The sequence below is a fragment of the Chiloscyllium plagiosum genome, unplaced genomic scaffold (genome assembly GCF_037043375.1).
Source record: "Chiloscyllium plagiosum isolate Xiang-an unplaced genomic scaffold, Cpla_swu_hap1 HiC_scaffold_4, whole genome shotgun sequence".
Lineage (NCBI taxonomy): Eukaryota > Metazoa > Chordata > Chondrichthyes > Orectolobiformes > Hemiscylliidae > Chiloscyllium > Chiloscyllium plagiosum.
Window position 1 is genome coordinate 7,426,981 of NW_028270142.1, and position 17,693 is coordinate 7,444,673.

General features: G+C 38.8%; 1 protein-coding gene across 1 annotated transcript in view; it reads right to left on the reverse strand.

The window, feature by feature from the left end:
• Positions 1–3,663: 3,663 nt before the first annotated feature.
• The window catches only part of vcpip1 (valosin containing protein (p97)/p47 complex interacting protein 1), a 30,076-nt gene continuing 16,046 nt past the window's right edge, over positions 3,664–17,693 (reverse strand). The window contains exons 3-4 of the mRNA XM_043689264.2: positions 15,165–16,114; positions 3,664–6,538 (exon numbers count right to left, since the gene is read on the reverse strand). Of these exons, the coding sequence (XP_043545199.2) occupies positions 15,195–16,114 (920 nt within the window). The 3' untranslated portion in view covers positions 3,664–6,538; positions 15,165–15,194. The remainder of the gene's footprint in view (positions 6,539–15,164; positions 16,115–17,693) is intronic.

Here is a 17,693-nt window from a genome sequence, read left to right on the forward strand (position 1 = left end):
CCCATCACTGATCTATAGTTCCCTGGCTTGTCCTTACCACCCTTCTTAAACAGTGGCACCATGTTAGCCAACCTCCAGTCTTCCGGCACCTCACCTGTGACTATCGATGATACAAATATCTCAGCAAGAGGCCCAGCAATCACTTTTCTAGCTTCCCATAGAGTTCTAGGGTACACCTGATCAGGTCCTGGTGATTTATCCACCTTTAACCGTTTCAAGACATCTAGCACTTCCTCCTCTGTAATCTGGACATTTTGCAAGATGTCACCATCTATTTCCCTACAGTCTATATCTTCCATATCCTTTTCCACAGTAAATACTGATGCAAAATACTCATTTAGTATCTCCCCCATTTTCTGCGGCTCCACACAAAGGCCACCTTTCTGATCTGTGAGGGGCCCTATTCTCTCCCTAGTTACTATTTTGTCCTTAATGTATTTGTAAAAACTCTTTGGATTCTCCTTTAATTCTATTTGCCAAAGCTATCTCATGTCCCCTTTTTGACCTCCTGATTTCCCTTTTAAGTATACTCCTACTGCCTTTATACTCTTCTAAGGATTCTCTCGATCTATCCTGTCTATACCTGACATATGCTTCCTTCTTTTTCTTAACCAAACCCTCAATTTCTTTAATCATCCAGCATTCCCTTACCTACCAGCCTTTCCTTTCACCCTGACAGGAATATACTTTCTCTAGATTCTCGTTATCTCATTTCTGAAGGCTTCTCATTTTCCAGCTGTCCCTTTACCTGCCAACATCTGCCCCCAATCAGCTTTCAAAAGTTCTTGCCTAATACCGTCAAAATTGGCCTTTCTCCAATTTAGAACTTCAACTTTTAGATCTGGTCTATCCTTTTCCATCATTATTCTAAATCTAATAGAATTATGGTCGCTGGCCCCAAAGTGCTCCCCCACTGACACCTCAGTCACCTGCCCTGCCTTATTTCCCAAGAGTGGGTCAAGTTTTGCACCTTCTCTAGTAGGTACATCCACATACTGAATCAGAAAATTGTCTTGTACACACTTAACAAATTCCTCTCCATCTAAACCCTTAACACTATGGCAGTCCCAGTCTATGTTTGGAAATTTAAAATCCCCTACCATAACCACCCTATTATTCTGAGATCTCCTTACAAGTTTGTTTCTCAATTTCCCTCTGACTATTAGGGGGTCTATAATACAATCCCAATAAGGTGATCATCCCTTTCTTATTTTTCAGTTCCACCCAAATAACTTCCCTGGATGTATTTCCGGGAATATCCTCCCTCAGCACAGCTATAATGCTATCCCTTATCAAAAATGCCACTCTCTCTCCCTCCCGCCCCCCCGCCCCCCCCACTACTCCTCTCTTGCCTCCTTTTCTATCCTTCCTGTAGAGTTGTATATGACTTGCATGCTGCCAGACCTGCTGAGTTCCTCCAGCACTTTACTTCTGTCAGATTTTCAGCATCTGCAGTATTTTTCTTTTACGTATGCTAACAAGTACAATTTGTTCAGATGGCTACCTTAAATTTTGCTAATGCTGGAGGGCACCAGGTACTTGTTTCTGTCAATTCAACTTGTTAAAGGCTAACTATGTCAAGTTTGGTCCCCTCATATCATGGGAGATGTTAAAGGTCTGGAAAGGTGTAGAGAAAGTCCACAAGATGAATATCTGGTTTAAAACACTGAAGTTATGTGGAAGAGCTTAAAAAAAAGGATTCTTTTGATTTAAAAAAATCTGGGATATGATTTCTTCCAGGAACCAGAGGGTGGTGAGAATCTACACTGCACCACCTGAGAAGGTAGTAGAGGTGGAAAATCTCAACCTTTATATAGTATATGTATGAGCATTTGAAATGTCATAATATTCAAGACTATGAGCTAAGTGCTGGAAGGTGGGATGTGTGGGTACATTGGTGCAGACTACATGGCCTAAAGGGCCTCTTCTGTGTTGTATGACTCCAAAGACTGGACCTTTCTTTGGTTAGCATTCCAGAACAATCTAATTCTGCAATGGAATACAGGGAGAACTAGCCATTTGGATACAGAACTGGCACAAAGGTAGAAGACAGAGGGTGGTGGTGGAGGGTTGTTTTTCAGACTGGAGTCCTGTGATCAGTGGAGTGCCACAAGGATCGGTGCTGGGCCCTCTACTTTTTGTCATTTACATAAATGATTTGGATGTGAGCATAAGAGGTACAGTTAGTAAGTTTGCAGATGACACCAAAATTGGAGGTGTAGTGGACAGCGAAGAGTGACACCTCAGATTACAACAGGATCTGGACCAGATGGGCCAATGGGCTGAGAAGTGGCAGATGGAGTTTAATTCAGATAAATGCGAGGTGCTGCATTTTGGGAAAGCAAATCTTAGCAGGACTTATACACTTAATGGAAAGATCCTAGGGAGTGTTGCTGAACAAAGAGACCTTGGAGTGCAGGTTCATAGCTCCTTGAAAGTAGAATTTCAGGTAGATAGGATAGTGAAGGCGGCGTTTGGTATGCTTTCCTTTATTGGTCAGAGTATTGAGTACCGGGTTGGGAGGACAATTTGCGGCTGTACAGGACATTGGTTAGGCCACTGTTGGAATATTGCGTGCAATTCTGGTCTCCTTCCTATCGGAAAGATGTTGTGAAACTTGAAAGATTTACAAGGATGTTGCCAGGGTTGGAGGATTTGAGCTATCGGGAGAGGCTGAACAGGCTGGGGCTGTTTTCCCTGGAGCGTCGGAGGCTGAGGGGTGACCTTATAGAGGTTTACAAAATTATGAGGGGCATGGATAGGATAAGTAGACAAAGTCTTTTTCCTGGGGTCAGGGAGTTCAGAACTAGAGGGCATAGGTTTAGGGGAAATGGGAAAGATATAAAAGAGACCTACGGGGCAACTTTTTCACGCAGAGGGTGGTACGTGTATGGAATGAGCTGCCAGATGATGTGGTGGAGGCTGGTACAATTGCAACATTTAAGAGGCATTTGGATGGGTATATGAATAGGAAGGGTTTGGAGGGATATGGGCTGAGTGCTGGCAGGTGGGACTAGATTGGGTTGGGATATCTGGTCGGTATGGACGGGCTGGACTGAAGGGTCTGTTTTCATGCTGTACATTTCTATGACTCTATAATTCAGGATCTATATGATCTCCTGCATTTAGTTTGATCTCCTAAAAAGATCTGAAAATAATTTTCCAACTTATTTCCCGTAACTGGCTTGAGTTTATATAAGGCTTTTCAAAACCCGCATTGTGATGCACTAGACAGCATTACTTTATAGGATAGGATAGACTAACTAGTGTTTATTTGTCCTGTCATTTTTATACGTGACACAATGGCACAAGAAAATCAACAATGAGTTTCAGAGGCCGGGCCTCTCCAAACTTGATGCATGTTTTGAAACAATTGTTTGGCAATGTTATAAATGAATCATAATTCAAAGTAACTTAAGTAAATCTAATTCCCACATATTGAATACACAGAATGCAATATTAAGCGAAATATTGTTCTCTCAAATTGTATGGGTCAGATAAACGTCACTAATATAAATGAAGGAAAACTACATCCTTGATCTGTGAAAATATTGTTTGGGGTGGAAAGATAAAGTACTAAGTTCTCTTTTGTGGGACCTGAACATATGTACAAAAGAAGGAAAAATGCAGTTAAAACAGTTTGAAATATTCTTGACCAATATGCACGTGAAACATTTTAATTTATTGCACCTTCAGTATATGCTCATAACTCATGCTAACAGCAAGTTGGTACTTAGAGAATGTACCACTTTGTTTAATAAGCATTCAAGAAAAGAACTCCAAGTACTGTACAAGTCACTTATAGTACTGTACAATATATACTTTTATAATACACAGGTGTTACATTATAGAAGAATTCATTTTAGATATTTAGTACAGCAACCACAAATATAAACAAACCAAATTTGCTGAACAATTGCCAGTGTTGTCCTGTTATCGTAAATGTCAGTATATTTCTTATAACTATTATTAATTGTTGTCATTTTCATTTAAACAGGGACATTTTCTCCACTAAAAATAAAGCATATATACAGTACACTATCCATACATACTCAAGGAGAATTACAATATGTTCTAATAACTGGATGGCAAACACTGCAAAAAAGTCCAGTTCCATGGGATATTTACCTTTAGGCCTGCTTTGGAGCCCCAATTTATCTCCATTCTTATATTTTGTTCCTTCAGTTATATCATTCTACAGAATGCTCTGTCCAATAATACTTTACATGAGTTCTGCTATCGCACTTAAAAGGACAATAAAGTTAAAAATCCCATGGAAAGATGCTAATGAATTTTAATGCACATGCTTAATGAAGTTGTCTTGTAATCCTCATAAATCCTAAAAACAAATTCAGAAGCAAATGAATCATTAATATTAAGGCCCAAACTGCCAGCATACAGCTCATTTCTAAGAGTCATGAAAAACTCACCACTCCTGTGAAATTTAATTTTTAATTTAATCAATATTGTCTGAAAGCACATTCACTTTTGCATGCTAAGAATGTAAATATTTATGAAATGTGTAAAGTTTACAGCAAGTCTCTAAGCAGCTTTGAAAATGATTCAATTGCCATAAAGATCACCATAAATTAAATGAAATCTGCCTATTAAAAAAGAAAAATTAAGTTAATATTAAGATTAATAGACAACAATACTGGCTGTTCCAAGCACAGTCTAAATGAAAAACAGAAACACTCAACCTTCTGTTTTTGAAAAAAGAAATCATTGAGGTTTACCTCCAGAGAATCTTCTAAATGTTTTCTATAATACGGAATTATGAATATCTTGTTTTAAAAAATAAGTAAGGCAGACTTATGTATTATGTAGTTTTACTGATTAAGGTTTGTGCATTATGAGTCCACATTTAAGGAGTAAAACTACCTTGTTATAGTGGCTATGTCGGAGTTTGTATTTCAAAAATCAGACAATATTTGGTGGTATTTTCTTTGCCCACCAAAACTTAGTCTTGTTAAAATTGTTCATTACACACTGTTACCGTAAAATCATCTACTACAGTTAATAATCACGCTGCTTGACTGCAATAATAAATACTACCATTACCAGTGACACACTACAGAATGGCACCTTTAATAATGGAAAAAGACATCAGTTTTTCTCAGAATTTGCAACCTGAGAGGAATATAAGCTGTGTGTGTGTGTGTGTGTATTGGTGTGCGCACACGCACTTGCTTGATAGTTTGATATAACGTGGTGGTTTGAGTGAGGATAAAGGAACTCAAATTGTGATTTTAAACAACATATTGTCATGCTTATTTTTGTTTCATCTGCACAAGAGCTAAATACTTGATTTTTTAAACTCAAATAAAATTAATGAAGTTCTGATTAATACAAAGCAAACTGAATGAAGCAACAAGAAAATGAATGTTTCAGCAAGCATATTTTTTTTAAAAAGATAATATTTTCTTCACTTAACTCCAAAGTTAGATCCATTTTGGGAGTACTTTAGAGAACAGCACCAGAAGTTTTTGGATCAAAGTTTTTTGTGGTGGAAGTCTGAAAAATACTGAACCAAAATCCTTAGTTCCCTCCCAGAAAGCAATGTTATCTTTCATTACAGCTTTTACTTCCCCCCCCAAAATAGGTGCTAAACTCTAAGATAAAGAGTTTTTATTTTCCAATTCTACTACATCACATACTATCAAAGCCAAAAACTAAAGATTTCAATATCAGTATAGAATTTTCTAAATACTGAATTTGAACATATGCTGAAGCTAAGATGAACTGCTTTGGACTGGTAGGTTTCAAAGCAATGGATATTCCATCCCCACTTAAGCACTCAGGCAAAAATATCTGCACACCATGGAAATAAACAAAATGCAGCAGACGTTTTAAGTGCAGCTATTTTTGTCATCACCAATTGGACAATTCCTACATGCTCCAATTTCACAGTTTAATTTATTATGAACAATCAAACTTAACAAAGTGAATCTCAGATCTGTCAAGAATCTTGCTATGATAAGGTAATTGATACCTTTATTTTTCATCATGGCTAATCACATTTGCTGACTTAGATTATTTCTGCAAAATGCCAAATCAAGAATATTGACAACTTTTATTATACTAAGCCCCTGTCCCTGCACAGGCCCTAGAAGCCAGGGCAGACAAGCGACTGTGTAGTTCTTTCTAAAGAGTTGTATATTTATTCTGTTTTAATGGGTGTACATATATGACCTTATCCAACTGTACATTCCAGTATTTTATTTCTAACACAAGCATCACCAACTAATATTGTTCAAATCAAACTTTAAATGCATCAGGAAAATATATTCTTACGAGACTCCTCTCTTTTTACCAAAGCGCTCTCTCTCAATGTGAGCTACATCAAGAACAGAATCTCATCCAAGGTTAAGTTAATAATTATGGTTCTGTGGATTATATGGGCAGAAGCTGTCATCTGAATCATCAAGAAAAATCTTGCAGTCATGCAATTGATAGGGGGATTGAATCGAACTCTGTCTTTTGAACACGATGAGCTTCTTTTGCCTTGGCATGGCTCTTGTACAAAGCCCAGCTCTGCCTGCATAAGGGGAAAAACATTAGACAAATAATTAAATTCAGTACTGAGTGCAAATTTATTGTCCAACTCACTTTCTTTTCCCCCCAGAAGTTTCAACAATACATCTTTTTCCAACCAGAAACACAGGATGGGGAAACAATATAGTTTTACAGGAGTGAGTATTACTAGTAATGCTTGTTTTAGATTATCCAATGTATGTGTCAATTTTGGTGTGGAATCATTTATTTTGCTTTCTTCATATATCCCATCATTCCCTTGCCCCAATCTGGCAGTTACTGTCCAGGGTCAATTAAACATAGGTCTCGATTATAAAACTTGTATTGGGAATCAAACTGTCTACAGAAAGTCTTCAACCAAACACAATTTCTTGTAATTTAGCTTGTTAAGTTTACTGAAATTATCAATGTAAGAATTATGAATGGTTGATTTAACATAACAATTTGTATTTCAAAACTAACGGCTAATGGAGGGGTTGACAAACTTGTTCTCACCTAGGACCCTATTTCAAGACTGGAAAATCGTCGTGACTCCTGTCATGATTGTGACAAAATATGAACAATCAATTTTCAGTTTCTGACATCGATGATTTTAATGCCCAAGACCTTTTATAGACAAAAATAACTTAAAACAAAAGGAAGGAACAGTGACTTAAGATAGCCTTAAGCAGTCAACTGACTAGGTTGAGCCAATGTGAAACCAATATGAGATAAATGAAGACTATTTGAGCCAAAAATACATTTTATCAAGAGACACTGAAACTTAGTCACAGATAAAGAAATCCTCGCCTCCTAGTTTTGATTTACATCCTTCCAGAAAGTTCACATATTGGGCTGAAAATCACCTGCAGATTATCCAGCTTAAAAATAAATGCTGCACATGGGAATATACAAATGAACTGTATTTCAGACAACTGTGGGGCAGAAAAGGAAAGTGAATTTGTAACACACAACTAGAATTCTCTCTCCTTGCTTCCCTCAGCTTCTTGAAAAACAGCACCCAGTGATAAAACAAATGAGAGAAACAAAACACACTCACCAAGAACACATGGATATTCACAAATTTCACCACTGCTAAGCACACAAGACCTTTATTAAACAACCATGGCCTCAAGTTAAGTTCGAGCATCTCAAGGACTCAAAGGATTTTCGTTTTTAACTTTACATTCTAAACTCCTTTTTAAGCTTTATACCCGTATATGTGCATGTGTTTGATTTTGTGTTTTTTTTTTATTTCTTCTCAGGATAGTGGGTAATTAACCTCTTCACTTGAGAAAACTGTGGTTTGAACCAAGAAAGAGTATTAGAGAAAGATAGCAGGGTGCACAAAATATTGTGGAGACAGATAGCACCAGTATAGAAAATTAACAGGTCAAATCAGATAAGGATGAATGCAATGAAATCTAAATCAGGGTTATTGTCCATTTATGCGAATCCACAGGGTATAGGAAATAAGACTGGAGAATTATAGATGCAGATTGCCACATGGAAGTATGATGTTGTAACAACAGAAATCTGGCTCAAGTAAGGGCAGGACTAGGTGATACATGCCAAAGAGAAAATGCTGGAAAATCTCAGCAGGTCTGGCAGCATCTGTAAGGAGAGAAAACAGCTGATGTTTCGAGTCTTACTGACCCTTTGTCAAAGCTAAAAAGATACATGCTAACAAGATAGGTGATACATGCTCCTGGCTATAAGGTATTCAGAAAAAAAAACTAGGAAAAGAGGAACGGTTAAGAATTAGTTAAGGACTATACTGAATACTGGAGAAGCAGGATGACCCAGAGGGATCAAGCTTGGAATAATTTTGGCTCAAGCTAAGGAACAAAAAGGGTGCAATTGCATTCGTCAGTGTACCCGTTAGACCATCAACTAGTGTGAAGAATATAGAGAAACAAATCCGCAGATACATTAATAGGGAACTTTAGCTCCCTGAATGTAGATTGAGACTGGAGCAGCATAAAGGGCAGAGAGGGAGAAACATTCCTAGATTGCATTCAGGAATTTTTTTGTATAGCAGTATATGTCTATTTGATGCTCAGAAATTAGGTGGACGCAACAGAACTGTCAGTGGAGGATAATTTGGGAGACAGTATTTTTCGGGTTTAGGATGAAGATAGAAAAGACGATAGGCAATCAAGAGTTAGAAAAATGAAGTGGGGGAGAGCCAACTTCAATGTGGCCAGAACAGAACAGGACTGGCTAGACTGGCAAAAGTAGTTGTTTGGAAAAATTATAGCTAAACAATGGTGCGTTCAAAAAAGAAAGAATTCAGACACAGTGAAGGTGTACTCCCACAACTCTGAAAGGTAGGGCTAACAAATCCAGAACTCACTAGATGAGAGAGAGAGATAGAAATTTAGATAAAGCAGAAAAAAAAGTATGCTTGTTTCAGGTGTCAGGTAGATAATACATATGAGAACCAAGAATAATGCAGAAGGTTCAGAGGGAAAGTGAAAAAGCATATTACAGAATATAGAGGAATTGTGAAAAAGACTGGTGGCCAAGATAAAGGTGAATTCCAAAGTCTCTTATGAGCATATATACAGTAGGAATGTAGTGAAAGGAAGAGTGGGGACAATTAGGGACCACATATGGTGGAGGTAGGAGGCATGGCTGAGGTATTAAATGAATACTTCCTATCTGTCGGCACCAAGGAGTTGAATGTTACCAAGACCATAGTGACAGAGGAAACTCAGTCATTTAAAGGATTCAAAACTGATCACAATTATAATGCAGAAGGAAGCCATTCAACCCAATGTGCTACTCCAACTCTTCAAAAAAAATCATTACCTAGTGGCCATCTCCTACTTTTTAAGGATCACGATGTTGGATTGTCTATACTTAAAGCTGACAAGGCATGAGGACTAGATGAGCCGCACCCAAGAATATTGAAAGAAGTCAGAGTGGAAATTGCAGGGGCACTGGTCATGATCTTTCAGTCTCTCTAGGGTGGTGTCACAAGACTGGAGAACTGTAATTATTATACCATTCAAAATAAACATTACTTCTGTTGTAAGAATAAGCCCAGCAATTACAGATCAGTCAGTTTAACTCGAGAGGTAGGGTGCTTTGAGAAATAATTCATAGAATCATACAGTACAGAACAGATCCTTCAGTGCATCAAGCCTGTACCACCAAAAATATAGTGCTACCTACATTAGTCCCACTCTCCCACAGTAGGCTCATAGTCTTGAATGTTAAGACATTTCTCATGCTGATCCAAGTATTTTAATAAGGTTTAGGTTTCCCACCTCAACTAGTCTCCCAGGGTTGCATTTCAGATCCACACCCCCAATTCTATCATTCAGTTTTTGGGATAGAATTATTAGTAACATAGAAAAAAGTGAGTTACTATAAAGAATTATCATGTATTTAAGAAGAAATCATGTCTACCTAACTTGGGGCTTTTTGAAGTAGTAATGGAAATGGTTGATGAGGGTAGCGCAGGTGAAATGGCGTACAAAGACTTTCAAAGGCATTTGATACAGTATCACACAACAGAATTGTGATCAAAGTCATAAGTCAACAGTAGCAAAGTGGACACAAACTTGGCTGAGTACCAGGAAACAGAGTAATAGTCAGTGGACATTTTTCAGATTGGAAGGTTTCCGGTGAAATTTCCCAGGGATCGTTGTTTTTCTTGATATACAATAATGATCTAGATCTTGGTGTTCAGAGGAAAATTTCAAAGTTTGTGCAGAACTGGGCTGAGAAGTGACAAATGGAGTTTAATGCGGAAAAGTGTGAGGTAGTTCACTTCGGGAGAAGTAACAGGAATGCAGAGTAGTGGGCTAAAGAGAAAATTCTTGGAAGTGAAGATGAATAGAGAGATCTCGGTGTCCAGGTTCATAAACCCCTGAAAGTTGCCACCCAGATTAATATGGTTGGTAAGAAGGCATATGATGTGTTGGCGTTTATTGGCAGGGGGATTGAGTTTCAGAGTCACGAGGTCATGCTTCAGCTGTACAAGACACTGATAAGACCGCACCTGGAGTATTGCAGACAGTTCTGGTCACCGCATTATAGGAAGGATGTGGAAACTTTGGAAAGGGTTCAGAGGAGATTTATTAGGATGTTGCCTGGGATGGAAGGAAGGTCTCATGAGGAAAGGTTGAGGAAACTGAGGCTGTTTTTGTTGGAGAGAAAAAGGTTGAGAGGTGACTTAATTGAAACGTATACGATAGTCAGAGGGTTAGATCGCGTGGAGAGTGAGAGCCTTTTTCTTCGGATGGTGAAGGCTAACACAAGGGGACATAGCTTTAAATTGAGGGGTGATAGATTTTGGACAAATATCAGGGGTAGTTTCTTTACTCAGAGAGTAGTAGGGACGTGGAATGGCCTGCCTGCAACCGCAGTAGACTTGCCGACGTTAAGGGCATTTAAATGGGCATTGGACATACATACGGATGATAATGGAACGGTATAGGTTAGTTGGGCATCAGATTAATTTCGCAGGTCAGCACAACATCGAGGGCCGAAAGGCCTGTACTGCGCTGTAACATTCTATGTTCTATGTATGATACAAAATTTGGAAGCATTATACATTGTCCTCCCTGTGGGGAGGACAATGTAGCATTTCAAATGGACATTCTGGTCAGCATGGATGGGTTGGACCAAACAGTCTGTTTCCGTGCTGTACATTTCTATGACTCTATGACATAGACAAGTGGGTGAACTGGGCAGGTAAGTGGCAGATGAAGTTCATCAAGAGTGAGGAGATGCATTTCGGTCGGAAGAACAAAAATAAAGGATACAATTCTTAAGGGGGTGCAGCAGTAAAGGGGTTTGAGTATATATTTTCATAGATCATTGAAACTGACAGGCTAAATGGAGACAGATGGATACAGTATCCTGCATTTTATGAATAGAGCTCAAGAGCAAGGAAGTTATGTCGAACTTATGCAAGACACTTGTTAAATCTCAGCTAGAATATTGTGTTCTGGACAACACATCAGGAAAGATATGAATGCATTGGGTGACAGTGGAGAAGAGATTTGCATGCATGGTTCCAGAGATGAGAAATTTCAGTTGGAATGGAGATGTGTGGACTATTTGCTTTGGAGAGAAGATGACTAAGAAAAGATCTGATAGAAGTTTTCAACATCATGAGAGGTCTGGATAGAGTGGATAGGAAGAAATGGTTTCTGATTCTAACAGCATCAAGAATAAGACAGCACAGATCTAAAGTGATTTTCAAAAATACCCAAGGTTACTGGTTAATGATAGACAAAACCTTTTCAAGCAAATGTTTCAGGTCTAGAAAGTGTGGTGGAGGCAGATACAATTTAAGAATTCAAGAGGGCATTGAATGATTGAATAAAACAACATGCAAGAGTTGGAGGTAAAGGCAAGAGAATGGCACTTAGTCATGATATTTTTTGGAGTGCTGGTGCAGATATGATGGGTTGAATGGCACCCTTCTGGACTATAACATTTAGTGATTTTATAAAATGTTATTCCATTGGGGAAGAGGAGAAAAAATGGGGAACTATAGACTAATTCTACAGACTGGCCTAATATCAACTAAACAGAAAATGCTAAAATTTAATATAAAAAATGTAATAAGAGGACACTTAGAAAATAATGGTAGGATTGGGTAGACATTACATGGATTTATGACAGGGAAATCATGTTTTTAAAAAAAAAACCTGTTGGCAGGAGATGACGAGTAAAATAGATAAGGGGGATTTGGCATAATGGTGGTAAACTTTGATTTTCAGAAAATTTTGAAAGGTCCCACTTCAGAAATTAGTAAACAAAATTAGATGATATTAGGAGTATATTTCAGGTTGGCAGGCTATGACTAGTGGAGCATCATGAGAACCAGTGCATGGGCCCCAGATAATCACAATCCCATCAATTGTTTGGGTTTGGGAGTGAAATCTAATATTTCTGAGATTGCAGATGACACAAACCAAACTAAGTAAACGTGTAAGCTAAGAGGAGACTGCAAAGATGTTTCATGGGAATCTGGATTGGTAATGTAAGTGAGAAAATATGTGGTAGCAAATTACATGTGAAGTTATCCATTTTGACAGGAAAGACAGAAATACAGAGTTTTTTTAATAGAAAAAAGCTGGAAATTTGTGAAGTTAGAATTACAAGTCACTACAAATTAATTTGTAGGTACTTATGCAAATGGTATCTATGTTGGCCTTTACTATGAAAGGATTTGAATTTAGGAGGAAGGATGTTTTATTACAATTATATACAGCCATAGTGAACCTAAATGTGTACAGTTGTGGTCACTGCATCATAGGACGGATGTGGAAGCTTTGGAAAGGGTTCAGAAGAGATTTACTAGGATGTTGCCTGGTATGGAGGGAAAGTCTTATGAGACTTGAGGCTGTTTTCATTAGAGAGAAGAAGGTTGAGAGGTGACTTAATTAAGATAAATAATCAAAGGGTTAGATAGGGTCTACAGTGAGAGCCTTTTTCCTTAGGTGGTGATGGCTAGCACGAGGGGACATAGATTTAAGTTGAGGGGTGATAGATATAGGACAGATGTCAGAGGTGGTTTCTTTACTCAAAAAGTAGTAGGGGCGTGGAATGCACTGCCTGCAACAGTAGTAGACTCACCAACTTTAAGGGTATATAAATAGTCATTGGATAAACATATGGATGAAAATGGAATACTGTAGGATTGATGGACTTCAGATTGGGTCTACAGGTCGGTGCAACATCGAGGGTTGAAGGGCCTGTACTGCACTGTAATGTTCTACGTTCTAAATGAAGATCTTCTTGCTACAGAGAGACTGTAACAAAGGTTTACCACACTAATTCCTGCAGTTCATGAACCGGGGGCACAGTTTCTGAATGACAGACAAGCAATATAAAACAGAGATGAAAAAGAATCTTTTCAACGGAGCATTGTGAATCTTTGAAATTCTCAGCTCTGAGGGTTGTATAAGTTCAGTCAATGAATTTGCTAAAAACTAAGCTTGATGGATTTTTACACATCAATAACATCAAGGGACAGAGGGATTGTGAAGAAAATTATGTTTAAATACAAGATCAGTTATAGAGTCATACAGCACAGAAATAGACCCTTCAATCTATCCAGTCCATGCTGAACATAATTCCAATTTAAACTAGTCCCACTTGGCCCATATCCCTCTAAACCTTTCCTATTCATGTACTCATCCAAATGTCTTTTGAACATTATAACAGTACCCACATCCACCACTTCCTCAGGGTTTATTCCACATGCAAACCACCCCATGTGCAAAAAACTAGCTCATGTCTTCTTAAAATCTCTCTTCTCTCACCTTAAAAACATGCCATCTAGTCTTGAAATCCCCCATCCTAAGGGAAATGACAACTACCCTTAAGTCTATCTATAGCCCTCATTATTTTATAAACTTCTATAAGGTTGTCTCTCAAGAATTCTAAACAACTTTCTTTTTTCGCATTTTTAGTACTTTTTGTGTTAACTTAGAGTCATAGAGTTGTACAACACACAAGCAGATCCTTTGGTCCAACTCATCCATGTCGACCAGATAGCTTAAATTAATCTAGTCCCATTTGCCAGCATTTGGCCCATACCACTGTAAACCCTTCCTATTCATATACCCATTCAGATCCCCTATAAATGTGGAATTGTATCAGCCTCCACCACTTCTTCTGGCAGCTCGTTTCATATATGCACCATCACAGGTCCCTTTTAATTCTTTCCTCTCTCACCTTAAACTGATGCCCTGTAGTTCTGGACTACCCTATGCTGGGTAAAGACCATGACTATTCACCCTATCTATACCCCTCATGATTTTATAAACCTTTATAGGTCACCCTTCAGTCTCCAATACTCCAGGGAAAATAGCCCCAGACTATTAAGCCTTGCCCTGTATCTCAAACTCTCCAACGCTGGCAACATTCTTGTATTTTTTTTCTGCACCCTTTCAAGTTTAACAACATCTTTCCTATAGCAGGGAGACCAGAAGTGAGCACAGTATTCCAAAAGTGGCCTAACCAACGTGCCATTACAAATTCATATGGTCATAATTATAATAGGTTTTGTCTACAAAAGTTCATCACATCACCCTGCATTAAATCAATTTTTCCAAACTGAATTTAATCCATATTTGCAAGGTAAAGTGTCAAGGTAAACTTATATTTACACCTAGCCACTATTGACACAATTGTTGGACCTCAAATTGTCATCTCCCAGCTTCTCAACCTGTATTACAGAGAAACTCCTATGTTATAAACAATTCTAATTTTATATTTCCCAATATTCTTCCATTTTGTTGATTATAAAAATATTACATAAAAGTAAGGTCAAAACACAAGTTAAAATGACAAACAAATTATATCTATATGTTGCTGCTCGCTTGAAGACTACATTAAGCATCAACTCACAGTGAGCAACACAATGGGAGATAGTCTGACATTCAAAAACATCTAATATTTCCAAAAACAACCAAATACACTGTCTCTGATAGGTTTAACTGACATCTTCCTGCACACTTCTACTTTAGCTCATCAAATAAACTTGTAAAGGCCACAAATTTCTTAATAGTTATCCAAAAAGAGTCAGTTATTTATTTATTTTTTCTAACCTTGCCACAGTAAAATATTCTGCCATTGTAAAGAATTTATAATATCTTGGGTACATTTTTCTGACTCACCAGCTTGATAGTATCCATTTCTACATGAAGTCAAGAGTGATCCATTGGTTCAATTGTCCCCTCTATTTCCTGACTATCCATTTCCTCAAGATCTTCATTCAAAAGGTTTACATTCTGTGACTTGCTGGATGGTACAGATGGGTGGGATGATAATTCCACACCAACAGCTGTTGTTTCCATGCTCAAATTCTCATTGTCACCTTCTTGTGGAGTGATTGATGGTGTCTCCAGTGCATCAGTTTGAAGGCTTTCAGTTCTCATTACTGACTGAGCTGAGGAAGTGGTAGAGCGTAGTTTTGAATCTGGGGCATCACTATTTATCAATTGTTCCACATTTTGATCCTTCATATGTTTATCCATGGAAGCTTGAATGGAGGATACCATCTCCTGCAATTTTTTACGTTGTGCTTCAATTAAATTGGCGTCAAGTTGCCTACCGTCTCTCATCGTTACAAAGCCAGGTGCCATTCGTATTAGCTGGCTGTCCCCACTGCTGGATTTGGGTGGAGAAGCTCCATGTTTGGGACTAGACTGGTCAATACCATAACTAAGATCAGTTCCTGATGAACTACCAGTGCTTTGTTTCCTAGGCACCTGGATTTCCCTGCTATGCCTCTGTTCCAGCTGTGGGCTACTTGAAGCAGTTCCAAGGGAATGACCTTTTCCTTGGAAAGCCGTGACATTTGGCATTTGTTCAGATTTTTTTCGGACCACTCCTCCACTGCCAAGTTTCATGCCTCCATGTGAGGAAGGACTTCCTTCCCTACTTCTTGACCCTCCCTCAGACCGTAATTGATTTAAGGCCTCTTTGATCAGATTGTCAATGTTGGGACCAATGGGAATGTGCCCTGCTGGATCAATGCACAGCTCCAGTCTATCATCTGTTCCATTATACACAAATGTCTTACCAGGAAGATGGGGAAGAGTGAAATGCTTGCCATCTGCCAAACCTGTGTAAAAGTATTAACAGCAATAACGTATTAGAATACAAATGATATAAATGCACATAAATGCTAGAAATACTCAGCAGGTTTAGAAGCTTCTGTGGAAAAAGGAACAGGGTTAACATTTCAGATGGATGATCTTCCATCAGAACTGGAAAAAGTTAGAAATGTTACAGGTGTTAATCACATGAAGGAAAAAGGAAATAAGAAAGAGAACAAAGGGTAGGTCTCTGAAGAGATGTAAGATGTAAGAAATCAAATGACTAGTTGATGATGCAAGGTTCAAGGGAATGGTAACTGGACAAATATGTTAAAGAAATAGAAGATGTATCTCGAGGAGGTGTGAACAGTGAGAACAATGAACAGCTGCTGTCTAAAAATACAACCAAAAGTTAAAACCACAATCTCTTTAGCCGATCCCTTCACACCCAAACTCATGAGTCTTCTCTTGCTCCTGTCACTTTAACAGCTTCCAATATACAAGTCATAACCAGATCATTTGCTAACGATAACCAATCCTTCTACATTTCCATTCCTCATTAGATAGGTCTTCTCCCAGTCTCTATCCATCATCACATTCCTCCATTTGACTAAACGTTCTCACATTGAACAACTCTTCTCAGTTCATCCAAATAAAAGTAGTCGCAATGGTTACCACAGGTGTAAAAGTTATGATGGCCTTTTTTGTGGGGTATATAGAACATTCCTTGTTCCAGTCTTACTCATACACTCTCCCCACCTCTTTTTCTGGTATTTTCACGACTGTATTAGTGCCTTCCTGTTGTCACCCAAAAGTAGCAAGTAACTAACTAAAACTCTATCAGATCTTCATCTTGTTTGCCAAAACTGTTCAATATTCCAGGATCATCTCAGCTTTTCCACTACCAAGTATATTATTAACTCCTATGCACTATCTTCTCCATTCTCACCTCCAACTACTATAAGGAGCGCACTGAAGATGAAAACTAGTTAGATTGTAACTTGTGCCCTTGGTTGTTATCTACATACTTAATGCGTTTGTGGCCATGTTTAATAAAATCAACGCTGAAAATGTGTTGCTGGAAAAGCGCAGCAAGTCAGGCAGCATCCAAGGAGCAGGAGAATCGACGTTTCGGGCATGAGCCCTTCCTCAGGAAGGAGGAAAGTGTGTCCAGCAGGCTAAGATAAATGGTAGGGAGGAGGGACTTGGGGGAGGGGCGTTGGAAATGCGATAGGTGGAAGGAGGTCAAGGTGAGGGTGATAGGCCGGAGTGGGGGTGGGGGCGGAGAGGTCAGGAAGAAGATTGCAGGTTAGGAAGGCGGTGCTGAGTTCGAGGGATTTGACTGAGACAAAGTGGGGGGAGGGGAAATGAGGAAACTGGAGAAATCTGAGTTCATCCCTTGTGGTTGGAGGGTTCCTAGGCGGAAGATGAGGCGCTCTTCCTCCAACCGTCATGTTGCTATGGTCTGGCAATGGAGGAGTCCAAGGACCTGCATGTCCTTGGACTCCTCTATTGCCAGACCATAGCAACACGACAGTTGGAGGAAGAGCGCCTCATCTTCCGCCGAGGAACCCTCCAACCACAAGGGATGAACTCAGATTTCTC